The sequence below is a fragment of the Strix aluco genome, chromosome 12 (assembly GCF_031877795.1).
Source record: "Strix aluco isolate bStrAlu1 chromosome 12, bStrAlu1.hap1, whole genome shotgun sequence".
NCBI classification, from domain to species: Eukaryota; Metazoa; Chordata; class Aves; order Strigiformes; family Strigidae; genus Strix; species Strix aluco.
This window is the reverse complement of record NC_133942.1, coordinates 4,922,542-4,943,628: the sequence shown is the minus strand read 5'-3', so window position 1 is coordinate 4,943,628 and position 21,087 is coordinate 4,922,542. Positions and strand designations below refer to the sequence as shown.

The 21,087-nt window shown below is 38.1% G+C and overlaps 1 protein-coding gene across 9 annotated transcripts in view; it reads right to left on the bottom strand.

Moving 5' to 3' along the window:
• The window catches only part of NEO1 (neogenin 1), a 210,905-nt gene that overhangs the window by 117,075 nt on the left and 72,743 nt on the right, over positions 1 to 21,087 (bottom strand). For all 9 annotated transcript variants that reach the window (XM_074837258.1, XM_074837261.1, XM_074837262.1 and 6 more), the window contains exons 3-4: positions 8,042 to 8,317; positions 4,017 to 4,170 (exon numbers count right to left, since the gene is read on the bottom strand). In XM_074837258.1, coding sequence (XP_074693359.1) covers positions 4,017 to 4,170; positions 8,042 to 8,317 — 430 coding nt within the window. The remainder of the gene's footprint in view (positions 1 to 4,016; positions 4,171 to 8,041; positions 8,318 to 21,087) is intronic.

Sequence of the window (21,087 nt, the reverse complement as noted above, 5' to 3'; positions counted from 1 at the left end):
ACATAATTTAAATTGTCATTAAAAACAACAAAGATTGATCATTCAAATGTCAGGGAACAGCAAAATCAAATTCAAGCCTTTTATATGCATTCCATACAGCCCTCAGTTACACACTCACAATACACAATTACTTGAGCTACTTTGGATACCTAACTCACATGCTTTTTTGTGTTTCATTATCACAAAATATAGTGAGCCTTTATTAATTTATTGTATTCAAACAGCCAGTTATACCCTGAGGTTTGGGCTTTTTTTTTTTCCCCTCTCAAATTACTATTCCCAAAACATCTTATAATCTATTTGCAGTCTTGGTAAAGTACAGCAGATAAAATTAGACAGTAAATTAGATTATTTTGTGGAATCTACTACCAGAAAAATCTCCATAATTACTCTGCTATGTTTAACCTTTGCTGAGTTGGGCAAGTGTAATTCACTTAACACAAATCACTCAGAGTGCCTGGCAAACAATAATATGCAATAATTTAAAATATCACACATTTGTGTGAAGTATTAAGGAAAAAACCCTGCATTAAGAATATGTATATGATCATACAATTAAAGACTTCATTCGAACACATACAGCAACAGCATAAAATTAATGCTGCACATGCAACCTCAGCTTTGTAATCTCTTTACTTTAGGAAATTCTTAGTCATACAACCATTTTACAGTTTTCTGTAGACATTTTTCAATGACAAAGTTTTACTAAATTGAACAGCCCCAAACCATCAAAGTTAGCTGTACTTCAACAGCCTTATTAAAATATAATGTCATTGTCCAGGGTCCTTTCAACTGTTTATTTTCAGATGAACTATCTCATTTACTGTATCTTTTTAAAGTGGTAATGGTACATGCATTTGTAATTTCTTTCATATAAGTGTCCAAATATAAATCAAGATACACAATATATGCTGTTTGAATACTGATCCACACACTGGAAAGGCTTCCAAGAAGAACATCATCTTCCAAACATCTGAAACTCTGTGCCCATTTTCCAAGCTCTGAAACATCCATCTTGGCAGACACCTCACCTGAAACTTCACTTTTCAACTTCAGATTCCTCAAAAGCACAAAATTACTCCCGCATTTGCTAAAAAACAGACCCTCACACAGTAGAATCCTTAGCCAGACGCAACATTTAAAAGTAAAAACTCTGAAAGGCTCAAAGTTGGCAAAATCTGAAAACCTGTTCAACCTGTACACAACACTTCTATTATAGCCTTTTACATCAGGTAATACTGCCAATATGGCAGATTTTACTTTCTAAAGTTTTCTGTAAAGGACATAACTTTTAATCAAATAGCTGTATACTTCAGTGGCTTTTCCTGCTTCCTTCCATTTCTCTCAATATTTTCTATGTTCCTGGCAGAGACATTACTCATTCTGAGTTTCAGAGGAAATCCATCTGAAAAAGTAGGATCTATATTCACGTTACTGAATCACATGTATGGCAGGGTGGGCGTGCATTCTGTAGTACCAGTCTTATAGAACTATGAGCACTATACCCCATATCACAGGATTATAAACACAGGAATTCACAGAAGTCTAAAGGCTTGCTTCTTACCCTGAAGCTCCGGTTTGGAGCTACAAGCACCAGCACCATAAATCTAGAAAAGCCTTTTCCTTTCTTTTCAAGCAATGTAGTTTTGAGAGAATTATTACATATTATCAAGATTACTAGCTTGACTAGTAAGCCAATTCAATGAAAAGCTTTCATCACAAGTCAAATGTTTTTCCCAGTGACAGGCTATCAGGTCCAATTTGTGATTTTATCTCTGAAATTGTGAATACAGTAAGAAGGGCCTCAACGGAGCAGACCAAAGCCAGACAGCAATGCCCAGAGAAGGGCATACAGATGGTGCAAGCCTACAGAGACCCTTCCTCCAAACAGTCTCTTACTCTTCAGCTTCTGAGGACTGAGACTTCCCCAAGACCCAGGCAGAACTTGGGTATTTCATAGTCTTTGATGGACTTCTTTATGAGGAACCAGAAAGCAGCAATAACTATTACTGATGTTTCTTTAAAATCTTTAAGTTAATTTCTGAAAGGATTCCCTGAAGTTGTTAACCGTTGTACTACAATGGAAACTTTTAGCATTGTGTCACCTCCACCAGTTCCTCACTCAACACTCAAAGCCTCCTTCTCTTTCACTCAAATTAGTTTAGAAAATACTGTATCACAGCAAACTAATTTCACAATACACTGCATTAAAGGTTGCTTGTTTGAACAAGTACCAAGACTGCCATCATTAAAGTTTACTTATATTTATCCATTAACATAAATCTCAATGCAGTCTTCGACAAATACACCGTCAAAATTACACACCTTCTCTTTTTTCTGGTCTTAAGTAACAAATATTTATTTCCCAAACCCATCACACTCACCCCTTAAAAATAACCTATTTTTCTTATAAATACAGGCTTCTGTACATATTCTCCTTAGCGATACAGCTTGAAAGGAAAACATTTAATCTTGTGTTAGATTAATACAAAGACAACTTGACACACAGTTCAGAGAGTGATCTGTACTTGCAGCAAAAGTCAAACAGAATCCATTCTTGTAACAAAGGGACATAATGCTAAAAACTAATACTAAATATTCTGAAATATCAGGTCATACATGGTTCAAATTGTGCGTATATAAAGATCAAATATGTTTACTGATGTTATGCCTCAGCTCTCCAATAAACTTTCTCACTCTGAATTTTGAAAAGAAAAAAATATTTGTGAAGCCATCAGAAGTTATTGTGACAACCTGCATAGAAAAGCTCATAAGGGAATTACTAGCACTGTATTCAGAGCAGGATTTGAAAATTTGGGCTTTCTATCAAAAAACAAGGAAGGAGAGCTCTTCAGTAAGTGAGCTTGTAACCTCCTTGTGCACTGAATGGACATAACCTAAAGAATGATGGGGCAGGGGGCAGCAAAAATTTATAAAGATATGACATGACATCATTTTACATACAAGAAAAACTAATTCAGATCTTACCAGGCACATACATTCTGACATTTCACCACATTTGATTGTGCAACTCTAATGAGCTTGTAGCATCCTTTGTACATGAATGATTTCTTGTATTTACGAAAAAAATGAATCTAAATCATGTGCTATCAGACTGACATCAACACAATTTCTCAGCGGTATTAGAATTGTTAGTCATTATCCCTCAGAAGCTAGCACTTTCCAGATAAAGACACTTCAAATTACAAGCCCCCGGATTTTTTTAATTTAGGAGTTGACAAAAAAGAGATGTATTACTATCACTGGTACTGTAGAGTGACTGGAATATTCCTTTAGCTGCTTTCTGTGTCAGCCATGCCACAATATAACTATACCTCTCGTTGTTTCACAATTAACTTGCCTCTACATTAATCTCACCACCAACTGTGAGGGACATTGAGAACATTCAAGTATCTGTTTGCAATTTCCTTGTTGTAGTAAGTATGATCGTTAGATGGAGAAAAATTTTCTTGATAAGATTTGCTCTGCTTCCTTATATGTATTTTCTACCACATTATTTTTTTTAATCATGTCAGAATCAAGCCAGAATAATATTCTGTTTTAATGAGAAATTAGGAAATTCTGCTTTAAACACTTATTCTTAAATTCTTATGGAACATTTAGACGTATACTGGACATTTCCACTGTAGGAAGAGTAATGCGAGTGCGGGGCTTCACATACATAATATGTCAACATGAAGAAGTCTTAGCTTTTCTACAGTGTCCTTATTCTCTTAATTGCTGCTTTTACTCCAGTGGCAATCTACAAGTAATATATTCTTAATAACCTTCTTGTTTCAAGTAAGATTTCTTTGTTTCAGATGTCTGCAAAAAAAATACTATGATATTGTTCCACAGTCTCATGAACTACTTTACTTGTCCTAACACTCAGCCTAGAAAACTAGCTTCTGTTCTGCTTTAAAATTAAGCAGAAAGCAAGTTGCGCGCTAATCTAAAATCGTAACTCTGGCGGGATTCCTACCATTATATAAAAATATATGTTAGCTGTTACTCACCCTTCTGTGATAAGCTCTTCTTCATTTCTTGTCCACCTGATAGATGGAGTTGGAAATCCTACGGCAACACATGGAAAAACCACACTTTGCCCAGTAATTTTAGTAAGTGAAGAGGGCTGCCTCACAAACATCAAGTTCTGTGACACCTCGGGATCTGCAAATATTTTGTAAATGACAAAGTTACCAAATGGAGAATCAGAAAATGTTCATATTAAAAAAAAAAACCAAATGAAACATCTAATTCCTTCCTGCATCTTTACCAGATTCAATCATCATACCTACATAAACCGTTTTCTCCAAGAGACTCTCCCAGCCTCCCACGTGAACAGCTCTTTACCATTTCCTCCAGACATGCAAACTGATTTGCCACCACTGGGATTCTGACTCTTCAAACTCCCTGGGAAACAATTTCAGCTAAAAGCTACAGCCCTGAAACGGCAACTTTCACCAGCTAGTAGAGATTTCGTAAACAAAGGACTTTGTCCAGCCATCCTCAGGCAATCACCTGACTTCATCAGGTAGCTGTCTGAGAAAGTGCTTTTACTGGGAAATTAAATTACTGCAGCAGAGTCAACCCTAAGCAAAATAAAGTAACTAGATAATTTGCACACTGAAGTAACACAAGCTTTATACTGAAACAATAACATACCATGGTTTTCCATCCTTATGGAAATAGTGAATCCTCTGAATTAGTTTTGGTTTTGCTTTGAACTGTGCTGGAGAAGGTTTTGTTTCTTCCCCCACCCAAGAACAAGCACAAGCGAAGTGCCTATTTACTCAATTTTTTACTACAGGAAAAGGCCACTTTGACTGTGAGAGCTGAAAACATACCCACCAATAAAGGTTGTCCAGCAGTGTACTCTGGACTAAACTACAACAAATAAATACTAAGAACAAAAGGCTACTTTTCTACTTTACTAAAAATATCCATGACTTCTCAAAGTGTAACCTTAGGAGAAAGGTATTAAAAATCAATTTTAACTAGAAGTGTCACCAATTCATCAAGGCACCCCAGTAACACCTTGACAAAAGATGCAGTTTGCACCCTTTGCCTCTGCAGTAACTTTAGCATGTGCCTCGCACCATTAGAGCAAATGAGTTCCTACATACCAGCTACGGCACTTCTGCCGTGTTAGCTATCCTAACTCTTTCTACCAAGTGCTCAAAAACCCCCAGCATTTATACTGCATTAATTGCTCTATTCTCAATACTCAGATGTGCACTTAGAAGTTTGATGACAGGTAAGCTCCAGAACTGGACAAGCCCTCAAATTATTTTTGGCCACCTAAATGGGGGCAGACTATTCTGTACCTACACTACTTTTGCTTTCTGAAGTACATTCTGTGTCTTATCACACACATATTAGGCCCCTGTCTTAGCTGGGACCTATGTGATATTCACAGGGATTTCTGGAAGTTGTTGGTTTGGGTGTTCTTCAGCTCAAAGTGCTAAAAATAATAACCGAGCGTTTCGAGCACTAAGCTAAGGACATGCACGTGCTCCAAGGTATAACATGATGAGGCTGCCAGCGAGAGAACCAGGCCCAATGGAAATCCTGTTTCAGACTCGTCCCAGGCAGAGGCAGCCAAACTTGGAGCAATCATGGATCACACCATCTGTCTCAGGCCCACACACAAACGATCGTAGCAGCTCTGCCCACACTCCCTGTTAGAGGGAACTAGTCTGCTTGCTCCAGAAATAAGACCATGTGTGAACAGGCGGGTAACACAGTGAGAGTGACCTGGAGTGGCATATGGAGCAAGCCAAGTTGCAAAAAATGGATGTAACAGATTGCCAGCAAGCAATCATTACACTAGGGAGAAGAGTTGGTATGACTCACTGGAGACAGAACTCATTAATGCTCCAAGCTCACAAAAAGAAGTTCAGTTCTCGTGTTAGTGAAAAGTGGATTCAAAAATTTTGGTTTAGTTTGGTTTTTGTTTTTTTTCTTTCCCCTTGCATTCCTATATCTGAAAGCACCTGCTGTCAAGTAGCAGAGCTCGGAAATGTACTCTCCTGCATGCTCACTGAACGCTCTAACGAAGCTCACTATCAGAAAAAGTAGAACACTGTCCATGGATGCAAATCTGTATGATGCAAGTATGTGTTGGGTGTATTTCCAAGATTTAGAAGCAGAGCAGTGAGGCTGCTGTCAAGCACAGATCAGATAACCATTTAAAAATGGAATAAAACGAATGAAGAACAGATTAATTCAAATCCTTCTTTCAAATACATCTCAGACCAAACAATCAATTATGGGGCCACTCAAGATTTAAGAGAGCTTTCTGTGCAACAGTTTAATCCCACTTCAAAAAAAAAAAGTCTGCTGGGAGGGATTTCACAAAACTTTGCTATCAACACTTTCAGACTCATCGCTAAGCAAGGAAACAGCTCTATTTGTATTCCCTAATAAAGTTATCTTTAATCACCTTCAGCAAAACATTACAAAAGCAAGTAAACTGTATCTGAAGCCAAAAGAATTCAGAAGATCAACACAATATGGAAGTTTATCAGGAAATCCTCACTGACAAAAATGAGAGAAGTCTTAAGCATTCATGTGAGGGGCTAGGCTCACATGAAAGGTGAAGGCAAACCAAATTAAAATAGTTAAATTAAGCATCTTTTCCGAAAGTGCTCCTCTTCAAAAACTGTATCCTTAGTTGATGGAGAGGTAAGCCTTTCTTTTCAGAAAGTCTAAAGAACTTAATGAAACAAATTCTTACTTTAAGCATGATTAGTTTCCAAAGCTTAGCAAACACGTCAATTTTAAAAGAGGGAAGGTTGCAATTGTAAAACTGGGGTATTTTAAAGTACATGTTAGCATTTTAAACATAAAAGCGGCATAGTCAAGAGAAACAGAAGTATTTATTGAAAGGGACCTTTGAAGACGCCTAGTGCAACCACCTGCTTGAAGTCCACCTGTTGCCAACACTAGGTCAGGCCAACCATGACATTGCTCAGCCTAGCTCTGAAAGCCTCCAAAGATGGAAATCTAGCAACCATCTCTGGCAGTTCTCCAAGGAGTAAAAATTGAATCAGAATTCCAATAAGAAGACTAACTCAGAAGAGACAGCATAAAGTTCTGGAAATAATTAAGAAAACCCATACAAAACACCACCCGTATTTGCCTAGTTTGGGAAAGTGTGATTCACATTCCTGTCTTGTTCTTGGTCAATTTTCAAAACTTTGTGTTAGAACACCTGGTGACACACAGCTCTGTGCCATAGTGTCATTTGAAAGAGAACACACTAAATGTAGAAACAGTTTACATCAGGACTGGAGTTTTGTTCTTATAAAAAAAAAATCTAAACATTTCAGCACAACAGGCATAGCTAAACTTTTCAAAAGAAAAAGTCATCCCCCTCTTTTTGGGATCTGGAGACTTCCCAAAAGGGTCCAACGGTTAAAGAATCAGAACTGCCTAAATATTGGGGCAATTAAAAGAGCCTCAGCTTAAGCATCCCAAGAGCAAGGGACTAAGCACCAATTTCTTTTGGAAACTTCAACAGTATTTTAAACATGGGATTGAAGCCTGAGCAACTCAGAAATCCCCAAACATTTATGCTCAAAGAAACCGTCAATCCCCTCTTTGTAACATGTCATAATGGAAGTCTATTACTAGTGACTTTTTTAAAGAAGTCTTTTCCAAAAAGCTAAACCATTAAATATGGCAAAAAAGTACATGTGTATGTCTGGCCTATCTCCAACCACTGCAAAGCACTCAGTGGTAACTGATTTTGATTTTGTTTCCCAACTGCAAGATACAGGTTAGTCTTCCCCAGGACCAAAATCCTGCAGCTTAAGTGCCCACACTCATTTGAAGATACACAGAAAAAAATAAAACCAACCCAACCACCAGCTTTCACAACACACATTACACTTAGTTCAACTTAAAATATACTGAAAAACTTAAAAAATGCAACAGAGCAGATTGTCATTTGTAAGTATTCTTGTTAGGTCTTTTCCGCCTATTGCTTGACTAATGTTTTAATTATTAGTTCTTTAAAAGAAAAACAGATCAATACCTGGAAGAATTTTGAGTTCTGCTTCGTCACTGTATTTGGGGGTTCCACCACTTTCAATGATGCAGCGATAGACTCCTCCATCCGTATCAGTAGCATTGCTAATAATTAGAGCTCCACTTGGTAATTTGAACACACGATCATCCAGAAAGACTGGCTGGCGATCCTGCTCCCACCTCACAAACGGTGCAAGGTCAACATTGACTTCACAGTTAAGGATTGCACTGTTTCCTTTATAGACAGATGATGATTCTGGCTGGCTGGCGAACCTGGGAAGGCCTGCAAATAGGAAAGTTAAAAAAGCAACAAATTAGAGGTAATTTGAAGATGACACCAAAGCTTTGAAAGTCCAAGTCAAGATTTATGAATGTAGTTTTTAAAAAATTAAGCTGCTCTTCCAACTCTTTAACAATCTTAACATTTGATAGCACAATGCTAAACATAGCTGGTGTAAAGGCAAATAAAACCAATAATAAAAGTACCTATTTAAAGAAAAAAGTAGTTTTAGAAACTAGCAAATGCTGACAACAAAATAGAAATCTTTCAAGTCCTCAAAAATGGGAGGAAACATGCAAGGAAACTGCTCACCTCTCCAGCATTGGTGCTATGCTTCAGGAGTATGTAGCACTGAAGTGGCAAAAATCAAGACAGTGTCTCTGCCTGGTACATCTGAATAAATACAGTTTGAACGGCATTCTGTAAGAGCTACTGATTTACTTGCAGTGGAACACAGATGCCCCCTAGTACTCACTAAGGAGATAGTAACAAGGAGAGAAGTTCTATGCCTTCCACTCTCAAGTTTATAACCTACACAACATCTTAATTTACCGCCTACAGCTACAAAAAGCCTTCTGTATAGCGCCATAAGGTAAAAACTGCATTTGTTCCCATGCAAGTATTTATCTTTCTCATGTTAGTGGACCTGAGAACCGAGTTTCTCCACAGCATAACACAAAGCTACCACTGCCACGCTGACATGGCAGCACTGCACAATGAACGTGTCACCTTTTGAGTGAAAATGTTCTCCAGAAATACCCAAAGTCCGCTGAATGGCTTCACATTTTGGGCAGCCATGTCCCGGTGCTCAGTGGGGGAGCTGCCAAGGTGGCCTCTGTGACAAGAGGTTGAGGACTCCCAGTGCTGGACACGGTTGGGGCTGGTTCCAGCCATTTCCACGTTGTCCCCCAGAGGCCACGGCTGAGCCAGCCAGCGAAGCTGGTGGCACCTCTGTGAAAGCATATCCAAGAAAGGGGAAACCACTGCACAGCAGCGAGGAAAGTGTTGAGAAACAGCCCTGCAATAGGCAGGTCAGAACACAAGGGGGGAGAGGAAGAAGGGCAGCTCCAGGTGCTGCCATGGGGAGACCAGGGTAGAGCAGGAGGCAGAAGAATTGGGAATGAAGGTGGGAAGTTGAGCCTAGGAAATGGGAAGAGGGCAGGGAGAGGTGTTTTAGTTTTTGTCTTTGTTTTCTTACCACCCAACTTTATTTTAATTGGCAAGAAATTAAAGTCATTTTCCCCAAGTCAAGGTTGTTTTGCTCATTACAATAACTGGTGAGTGATCTCCCTGTCTTGACCCACCAACTTTTTAATCTTCTTTTCTCCCCCTCCATCCTGTTGAGAGGCAGAGTGAGAGAGCAGCTGGGTGGGCAGCCAGCAGCCAGCCAAGGTCAACCCACCACAAACATTTTGCACAACAACTTCCCATAAGAGGGAAGGATCAGATCTTCCAACTGAAATACCCTGTCCACCATTACTGGTATAAGCAAATGGTTCAGTAAAGGCAACAGAATACAGTATGAGGGAAGAAGGACAAAGCAGAGGGCAGGAAAAAGCCTCCTCACTCTCCATTTTCCATGGTGGTTAGCTATCTTATCAGCCCTCCCTTTTGCAGCTTGCACAGAGGCAGTTGTGCAGCCAACACTGACACGGGGCAAGGCACAGCTTGCTCACTGCAATAACAGTCTCAAAGTAAAATTTTAATTCTTTTTTTATGCTTGCACTTAAAAACTAACATTGTTATAGAAACAGCTCCAGTACTCTTGACATCTTACCTTTCCCTCTCAACAGCGCACAGCTTCAAGTACATATTATGAATTTTGTCTTTAAAGTCAGTACACTGTGTGCCTTCCATATAAAAGAGGAAAAGTGGGACTCCGTGTTGCACAAATTAAACCATCCTAGTACAATTATTCAAGCACGAGAACAGAGCCTGCTGGCAAGCAGCAGGTTCTTGTAACCTCTAATTCAATGCTACTGCACACAGCCAAGACCCCAGATCAGAAAACACAAACACAAGCTCTCTTTGCAGGTGATACCTCATAGTCACGATTATATGAGGCTGGGACAGTTTAGGTCAGCTTTCACCTTTTCCACCTCTTTTAGCAAGCCTAAGGGTGAAACCCCTTATTTATTATCTTCTGTTTTCAAAAGTTTAACCTAATTGGAAAGTTTCTCATTTATCTCTTGTGAAGATGATTCTTTGGACATCAAGTCACTCATTTCCAAGCAGTTCAACCCAGCATTTTTACAAGTCTTACTACCTATCAAAAACACACTGAGAATTTAACAATAGTAGGACAAATTTTTCTATATTTTTAAACTTATTTATTGACACCTAGTTCAGTGCTTTGCAATTCTTTCTTCCTTTGAGAAGGGATAATAAGCAATCACTCAGATCAAGGACTTAAACTTGACGTTGAAGCATGCAAAATACACATGGACAAAAAATACTGCATGGCTCTTTAACGTGAAGGGGTGGAAAAGGGATGGGCAAGTTATTTATCTCTTGTGCCTCAGCTTCCTAACGAGGTATATTACCACATGCTGCTTATCATATACTGATGCCGAAATTCCATGACCTGTAGTTTTCTCTGTCCATATTCACTATATTTGACTGCCTAAGAAAGATTCTACAACACGTATTCCTTTAGTTAAATGGTACGTTCTACCATTTTCAGCTTGAATCCCTATTTACTTTCAAGAAAATCCCACGGGGTTTTTGTTTATTTTTTAAACTGTCTGATTGCTCTCCAATTTTTGTAGATCTTTGGAGAAGCAGCAAGAAGCAACATCTGATGTCACATGTTCAGGCTTTTCTTACTTGAATGAAAAACTTCTTTACTTGGACTGTAGAATTGTTCATTATTAGCATCTATATAAGTATAAATTTTAATACATACATTCCATAAAACTTTTATATATTTTTCACCCATAGAAAAGTAAGTGTGAACCAGACCAATGGCACCAACTCTGGTGCTCTGCAATCAAAGCCAACCACATAAGAGATTTATTTGAGCAAACCCACAAAACACCATCTTCACATCCTATATTAAACATAAAAGACCAAATCCACAAATTATCATGTGCCACCATGTGAGAGATCAAAAAAGTTAATGCAATGAGAAGCAGCAGCATACTTGCTCTCTTGTTGTGGCTAACCTCTGATGCTATAGAGAGAAAACTAATGGAATGTAAAACACATATATAATTGGGGAGGAGGTACAAGACTGTAGAGACCTCCCCAATCCTTCAGAACAGCTGGACTGAATTCTAACACGTTATTTTTCTAACATATAGATCACTTCAGTTTTGCCAAGCAATTTCTTACATTACCTCGTACAGGTCCATCTCCAACCATTACATACTTTCTCCCCTCTTGGAATACTATCTGGAGGCTCCTTCCACAACTTCATTCCTCTGAGAAGAAAGTTTCTAGCTTCCCCTCCCTCTTTCTTAGTTTCTTTTCCTCATTTCCCTAGCCACCCTATCCATCTTTAAAGACTCAGAATCACAGAATCATTTGGGTAAGAATGGACCCACTCAGAGCACAGAGTCAGCTACAAGGTCAGAGCAGGTTACTCTGGGATTTGTCCAGTCAGATCTCGAAAATCCCCATGGATGGAGACTGCACCACCTCTTGGGCAACCTGCCCTACCACACGACTGTCTTCACAGTGAAGAACTTCCTCCTTAAACCCAGTCAGAACCTCTTTTGCTTCAACTGATATCCACTGCCTCTTAACTCTCCCACCATGCACCACTGGCAGAACAACAAAGAGACAACAGACAAACTGAAGTGCCTATTGTAATTTAGGATCACAAACATCCGTGGAAATATAACAATATTGCTTCTCTGTGTCCACTGAAAAGATCTTCCAAAAAAAATGTAACCATCACATCAGTTCTCTGGACACTGGCACGTTACAATCAACCCTATAATCCACCAACTAGTCTTCTTTTCTCTTGCAAATTCACCAGTCCCTCTGTCCCCACTACATAAAATACCAAGTATCTGCTTAACTTTACACACTGTGCTAATAAGTTTCATCATTATTCAGTCTAGAGCATCATTTAATTCTTCCTGTAAGACCACTGAGGCCACAGCAAGAGTAACAAGGTCTCCTAAATTTGCCACACTTGCTAATTTTGTACGTGAGTACTCTGTTCTTATAGCAAAATGACTGATGAGGCTGTTAAACATGATCTTTCTAAACTCTAGTCTCTGAGGCATCTTTCCATTCTGAAAATCCCCCTCTCAATACAACCCATTAAATTTTCATACTTACCTCAGATTCTTATCTATCTCAATATTCTCGTTTAAATTTCTATCATTTTGACCTTTAATAATTTCTAACAGGACAGTGTATCGAAAGGCTGTGCTGCAGCATGCCCATCGTATTATTGTGCTCCAAGACATCAATTGCTTCATCAAGAAGCTCAGATGCAAACCGCAGACAAAAGTCATGTTACAGTTTAGCCTTCTTTACACTTTCCTCTGTCTTAATTACCTTCTCCTTCAAACTCCTTTTAAAAAGGGCACAGTGTTGGGATCAGACTAATTGGTCTATGATCACCCCGTGTCTTTTCAGACACACATTCTACAACAGTTATTCTTCAAGAAAAGTGTACTAGCCCTTGAATTCACAACTCATTCGAAATCTTTATTAAGACACCTGCATATTAAGCCAATTCCTTCACCAGCCTGGAAGGGAGTCCTGGATCTCCCTCATTTTATCAGATGAGCACTATGACTTCTGTTTCACCTCAGCTGTTGCAATCTCTTTACCCTATACAACTACAACTTGTACAGTCATTGTATCAGCAACTTTAGCATAAGTGAGACTGTTATTGGAGGACTAAAGCCCTGCAATTTCTAACATAAATCTCAACTATGCTTGATTTTAAATCCCTTACTAGTACTATTCACTTTTGGGGCAAGAGAGGCATTGTATATCTGTTGTGTGCAGGTGCTCCATTAAGGTTAAATAACCTTTATTTAAGACTGTTTCATTACTCACTAGCAATAAAATTACAGTTCATTTTCCAGGTCATCTTAAATGCTAGTAAAACCTTTACTTGATCATAGTTCTGTGTGTTTTTATATTATATATATTTTAACCTAGGCTATAATTTTGTCCTAAAGAGTAATTTTCTCCTATTCTACAATTATTTGCAATTTGCACTGCTTAAAAGCCTCCGCTGTGAAGGAGGACCCTTTTGCTTTAGCCAACAGACAACCACAAAACAATAATGATGTATTACAAAAGGCACCCTAAATATAAGCCTTAATTACTATTAATTGAGACCTGTTTATAAATACAGCAACAGGTCCCAGAGTGCTCACATACCTCCTGCAGCAGTATACTACTAGGAAATACCCCTTCACCTACGAGTTCAGAATCTTTCCATTACAGAGCTTCTCTTTTCCTCTTCAAAATATCAACCGATCACCTTGTAAGCTTGCATTTCCTTAACTTTCTGTATTGTTTTCGAATGCATTACCATGTAAGCAAATTCAGTCTTTTTATTTAAAGCACATTTAAAACTATTTTTTTAAGTTAAAATTTTAAAACATTGATACTTTTTTCTCAATGGTTTGTATTTCCCAGTCACTTCAATCAACAAGATCTAATGAAAACTAGTTACCTTTCTAATGAGCAAGTAGCACCCACTCTTCACCCACATGTTGCAGGGCATTCAGTTGAAGATATTACCTCATCTTTTGCTAAATGAATGTAATGATAAATTATACTTTGGGGTTCTAATATCAAAGACTATTTTTTGATGTCTGTATATACATTAATCATTCTGTGGCAGCACACATACATTATGTATTGATTTTAGGACACTGCAGGAAAATACTACTGACCTAGCAGGAACGTAGGTTAATAAACTTAATTTAGGAAGGATGATTTTTCCACTTGGGAAGTTCTCTAAACACTGGTAGGAGAACACATAAGCAACACTGCAATTCTCACACGCATACACAACAGGAATTAGATGCACCACAAATGTCAAATTTACTGCTAGGACAATGCAAATGGGGGAGGTGTGGGCATGCGTGTGTGTGGGTCAATTCTGTCCCTATTCTCTCCTTCCCTTTTGTCTCTCCACTCCCCTCATCAAAAGACCAGAGCAATGGTAAGAATGCGAATGAACAGTCTACTTAATGCAAATTTGTCCATTCAGCCAGCATTCCCAGTCTAAGCATTACTGAGATTTGTGGTCCATTGTCTCGATTTCTGAAAAAGATGTGCCTAGAAGAGCAATAATTCCCATGCTCCTGGAAAACACAGATGGTAAAAATTCTGGCTGTAGTCTCCTGCCTTCAATGGAGCCAGTATTTCATCTCCTGTACTCTCCAGAAGAAGAGGAATTCATTGCACTGAGCCAGATGCTAATCTAGCTCAGCAGTCCCTCTGCGACCATGGCCAGTGCCAGTCATTTTCAAGGAGGCTGAAAAAACACACTTCCATAATCAACAATTACTAAATAACTCGCTCATATGACAATATTCTAACTAACTTCAGAGTAAATGCTTGCCTTCTGCTCTAAATACAGACTGTCAGCAGCAACTGTAAATGCTCAATTTTATTTAACATGGATGCTATTTACACATTTAATCCTCTTTAGAATCCTACTGACCTTTTGGCATCAATCTTGCCAAATCAAGACTGAAAGAAAAAAAAAAATAAGAGAATAACTTCCTCGTCTCTAGGGCAACAGAAGGCTGCACAGGAATTCACTTTTCCCCTGCCTATGGCAGGGTTGTGTACCTTTACTACATGATCACAAGCCTGTCAGATAAAGTCTTTGTGAGCATTTTTGTCATGCACCTGAGTCTCCTCTATTTCTACTCCACAGACTGGTATTTAACATAATACTTCATATAAGCATTAAACAGCTCTAAACACACACACACATATTTACTATATGTTTATGCAATTATCTCTTTCCCAAAGCAGGTTTCAGGGGTTTTCGTGGCATCTTGGTGTGCTCAGCAAATGTTTTCCTTATTTTTTCGCCTGATTATTTCTATGGCAGTACAGAAAAAGTAAAACACAGGAGTAGCTGACGCTTTTTCCAAAACTGTTACCTCCTGTATTGCTCAATGTTACACAAGTTTCTCATAACTTACCCAAGTCCACACTAACTTTAGTAGTATCATCTACAAACATTGCCATCCTACAGCTTTCACCTTACAATCCCTCTGGCATTAAACTGTTCTGATCAAACACAGTCAAAAGAGACTGAATGATTACACAAACTGCTGATAGTTTCAAGACACTTTAATTTTTTTTTCCCCATTCTTGTTTGCCTAATCAAATTTGAACTTATAACAAATCCATAACTCTATTACTACTTTATTAAAATAGCCTCTTGGGAAGTGTGAAGATTTTAGCAATGCAAGTAGGTAAAGGAGTATAGAAACATGATACCCTATTGTTAAAATAGCTACAACATCTGTTATCCTTCAGTGAAGCAGCAGATCTCAAAGATGCTGCATATTTTGTTAGCACATCAGCTTCTCACCCGAACCCTGTTAAAAAATTAATAAGTCCAGCCATCTGTGGACACTTCATTAAATTATCACAGCTCCTTTTCTTCTCCTTCGCTTGAACATTATTCAGCATCATTTGTCTGAGTGGCAGAGGTGTGAAACATGTTTTAAAATACAATTTTGTTAATAAGACATATTTCATGAATCTCACTAGTGAATAGATTACACTTCGTAATTACAAAACATTCATGGAGAACAGAAGCCCAGCATTACCTGAATTAAGATAAAGGCCAGATGCTTCTAGTCCTTTCTACAAAGAAGAAACACCAACTATCACAATTTTTTCCCCTCTTGCTTAGGCAAACTAGACAGGAGAGGATGCAACCTGGCCTAAAATCTGGGCAGGAGACAACTAGTCAAGGGAAGATACGTTTTCTTAGAAGGATTATTACATGAAGAGTGAAAAATTTACCAGATGTCCTTGTTGGCTAAAGCAGGAAGTATGTGGAGTACACAACATGAATGAGAAATTTCAGTACGTAATCACAATCCTGACTTTGTTAAACACAGCCTTGGTAGCATAATTAACATGGCATATACTGTTTTTAAAAGGTATCCCTTAATCAGAATTAAGAAAGAGGAAAAGGGAGAGGATGTCATTGTACATATCAGTAGCATTACTGACATATCTACCTATATGCATATAATTAATACACACAGAGTCAAAACAAGCTTCTAACAGAGAAAGAGAAAAACTGATCATGTTCTGGAGCATAGAGTTAGATTACATGAATTTGAGGTTGCCATCATCCCCTCTCAGACTTGGATCTGAGCTTTGCCACAGAACCACAAACTAAAAACAAAACTAAGAAACCACACATATAAGAACTTAAGGAGGTGTTTGGACTAGTAAATCACATCAGAATATTCTAAAGTTTCACCTAAAAAGGCAAAAAAGTTTCTCTCAGTATTTATTCTAAACAAAAAGTGTTTATATAGTTGTCCTTTACGTACCAGTGGTAAACTTTGCAAAGCCTAATATCCTGAAAGCCCAAACTGAAATACGATGGCATAAGAACACAGCCATGTAGATGTCAGAAAAAACTCACAAATTGATGTGATCAAATCTGATACAGTAATACAGATCAATGCTGATTTTGAACCAGGACACAGAAAGCTCAGAGTACCTGTTGGACTCAGTCCGTCAACTGAAAAAAATATAGAGATCCTGACTTCTGAAGACACTTTGCTTAGCTTGGAACAACTCTTTACACCCAAACCAGGACACAGTAATCCCACGTGAGCCTCTCTCGCAAAAGCCTGACGAAAAGAAATTAGACAAAAGTCAGCGAGATAATCCTGGGGAAATCACTAGACTCCTGACTGACAGCACAGTATTGAGTACAGGAAGTCAAACATCTAGAAATAACTTTATGATGCCACTTTGCCAAACACTACCTTTGACAGAAGTCCTGGGAATAAGGAAGTTCTAAATCAGACCAAGAAATAAAGAGCAGACATGATGTACATTCTGATATTGTATCAATTGGGGTACGGGTTCCTAACCGAAAAAAATGAAACAGCCGAGTGTATGCTTGCTATACTCCATGACATTCCAGGTTTGTAGTGATGATCCAGGCTCACAGCCTGACCAGCTGTGGCTCCAGGAGAAGCGGTAGAGGAATTTCATGAATGAATTAGATTGGCTCCAAGAAGGGATGAATGGCTGGTGCCTGGTAACTTCAAAATGAAAGATAGTTGCCCTGCAACCACAGAATGTGTCCTGGCAGAGTTTCCAACAAAGATAACTGAGTATGTGTAGCTGCTCAAGAGGAGTGAAGCAGTTAAGGAAACCTCTAGCATCATAAAGTTCAGCTGTATCTAAAAAAAAAAAAAATTACAGAAAAAAGAAATGCTAAGCCAAAAATTAATCCAGCCTTCCTTGACGGACGCAGCTCAGAAACCCTTTGGAGGAAAAAACAAAAGGAGAACTGATCTTTGATAAGGTATGGAAAATGTTGAAAAACAAGGACAACAAGACTAGAGAATAGACCAAGGCTAAACAAACAAATCCCAATTCTAGTCAGGTGATATCAACAAGATCAATAAATTATTCCAGGAAAAAAATGGTAACAAGAAAGGCGATTCAAGGAACATCTTCAAAAATACACATGACAAGAAAGGTAACAAGGGGTCAGGTGGGGAATGTCAGTCTGTGGGGGACGTCAGTCCATGGCACAGCAGAAGGTCAGGCTCAGAAAGTGCTGCAAGAAATGGCACAGGAATACAAAAAAAAAAAATAATTCTGCTAATGGAGCAGGTGAAATAATAGCACCATTAAAATCAGAGACAAGACTTTCAATTAAAGGGCCAAAGAACAGAAAAGCTCCAGCAGCAGTTCAAGACAGCAGGAAGAGCTGCAGTAGCCACAATGAATCTGATCTATACAGACACTGAGAAACATGGTAAGTAGACATTTCTAATACCACAGAAAAATGAACTGAGGGCCTGCAAACTATGGAATAATTTATTTGGTACTGTTGAAGATCATTCTAACAGTGAGGACAATGAAGAAAGCACTGTGGGATTTTAAGAGAAAACCTTAAGATAAGGTATGCAGATTGCCTCAACATTTAAGAAACCTCAGGTCTTGATCAACACTCTGAAAAAAAAAAAGTACAGGCTCACAATTACTCTTTCTAAAACAAAATCAATAGCCATAACAAAAGAAGAATAAGATCCAAGTGTTCTGGTGAAAGAAAAGAGCTTGACAGGTTAAATAATTTTAGATCCAGGCGAGGCTATCAATTACGAAAGCTCATGTGAACAAGCTATTCAAAGAAGATTAATGCACAGAGAGGACTGTCATGATAAATTTACCAAGAAACTGGAAGAAAGGAAAGATCAGAAAAACTTTTGCAGGCAACTCTATTGACAGTGACAAAGACAGCTGGTACCTGACAACAGACATTTAGAGACAGGAAATAACCTAAACAGTTTCACAGAGAAATACTCAGAATCTGTGAATAGCAGAGAAACACACACACACACCCCAAAATAGAGTACTTGAAGACAGAAGAGACAAATACAAAGGAGAAAGAACTTCTACAGATACAAACATCTAGCTAAAAAAGATGATGCCTAGAGCCAACAAGGATGCATGGCAGAAAGAAGGAGAAACACTAAAAGGAGCGTAACTAGCAAATTATTTGACAAAACTGTTGAAAGGCGTCTGGAGAATAACAGCTAAACTGGGATTATCACACCACTGACCCTTGAATCACGGACAGTTGCTAGCAATTAAGCTCATCATATCAGAGTGTGTTTTAAAAGTCCCTCCATATTGAAGCCCGTCTTTGCTTTATTTTTAATGTGTTCAATTTAAAAACAAGTCACAAAAAGCAAACGGACAGTGCATCTAATCCAGGAATGTGACTTCAGAAGCTATTAGAGAAGGAAAAGCAACACCTTTATGGAAACCTATACATTATCTAGAGACATTTCCCCATGCTCCCCCCCAAACAGGGGTTTATATATGCAAATAAATAGGAGTCGCAGGGGGTTAAAAATAATTTTTAACATTTATTTCTAGTCTACTTATGTGAATGATGAGACATATACTATGCTTTTAAGAATGTTACCAAGAACTAACCTCACTGAAATCAACCACAGCAAGTTTCGTAACCTTTTTCCTTATTAAAAATATTTTTTCTCCGTTTTGTTTCCTTTTCAGTGTCCTTAAACTTCCTCCTGAATTTCTATTATGAAAAAAATAAATCATTAATCATACACACACTTCTGCCATGATACTTCTTACCCTTATTGCTTTTGTGTCATCTTTCATTTGGGTAGGTGTGATGGTACAAGTTCTAACCCTTTTCAAAATGCAATATTCAGTTGATCAAAAATCTGAACAATACCAGCACGAAGACCCTTCACTTTTACACTGTCTAACTAAAGCTGAAATGTCTTGTTGAATCCCACACTAGCAAATGCAGCGAGTTAAGAATACAGGCTGCATATGTAACTATCACTTGCCTGACAGTTTGGGATTTAGTGAGCAAACTATGTGAAAACTTGTCAAACAAAATTACAAAAGGGATTGCTGGTGCTGCCATGCAGAACGTAAATAAGGAAAAACACATATTTGAGTGAAAATAGTAACAAATGAGAAAGCTAATCTAAACAAAGTTCACCCAATTTTCTTGTTTAGGGGTGTTGATGCATAATCAATATGCTCTCACTTTCTACTTCTGTATCACAATCTAGAATCACCCATCAACAGATCATCTACTATAAACCCAAGTGATTTTAGAAATTTGGCACTGAAGCTCCGCTTTCACAGAATTCATGCTTCTCTAGAGATTATATTGCCTTCTACGTTTTCAAAAACCAAAGGTCAAGGTTTGAAAGTATACTGCAAAGAGCTTTAATTTTTTATGATTTACAGTAAGTTTGTATTTTTTTCAAGTACATTAACTTAAAGACAACTTTGTCCATTAACCAGACGCATAAAGAATACTTTCCTTGCTAATTATAAGACTTAATAATTTAAGTTGCAAGCTGGTAAACTGATAAAACCTAATCTTTTTGGTTTATAATGGCATGTAATGTTGCACCTAAGATAATGCCTTATTAAGAAAAAACTCAACTTAATGAATGACCACAGGATTTAAACAGTTCTGTGCTGTGTGTTTAAGAATCAAGAAGATTAGCTACCACAACCATCTTAAGATATCACAGCAAGAAGGGAGATTTCCACTACATGTAAATGGGATAGCTGCTAATGGACATCTGAGATTTCACCAATTTGGATTTTTTTTTTTCTGCATCTACCCACCTGAGAAAAAGATCCATAATCATCCCTCCCACCTTTTCTGACTGGGTTCAGTGGAGTATTTCTCATTGCACTAAACATTAACTCCATTCTAGAAAATACAGACTATTTTGGTTTTTTCTGAACAGTAATATAAAGCAGAAAGTTCAGGCACAAGTGTTACAGAGCTACTGCTGCCCCCTCTCCTATAGCTACATGAGAGGATTCGTTACCCTCCAATGAGCACAAATAAGCTTTAACTAGCTCACTGACCCACGCAATTAGGGACAGGGATAGTATTAGTCAAAATAGACTGTTTGGTTTTATTTGATATGAGGTGTAATAAACTTTAAACAAAAAAGCTTAAGAAGACCTGAATGTTAAATAGGAACAGTGGTTTTAATATCATTCAACTGGCAAATTAGAATCTCTTCACCTAGGCTATGACTTGA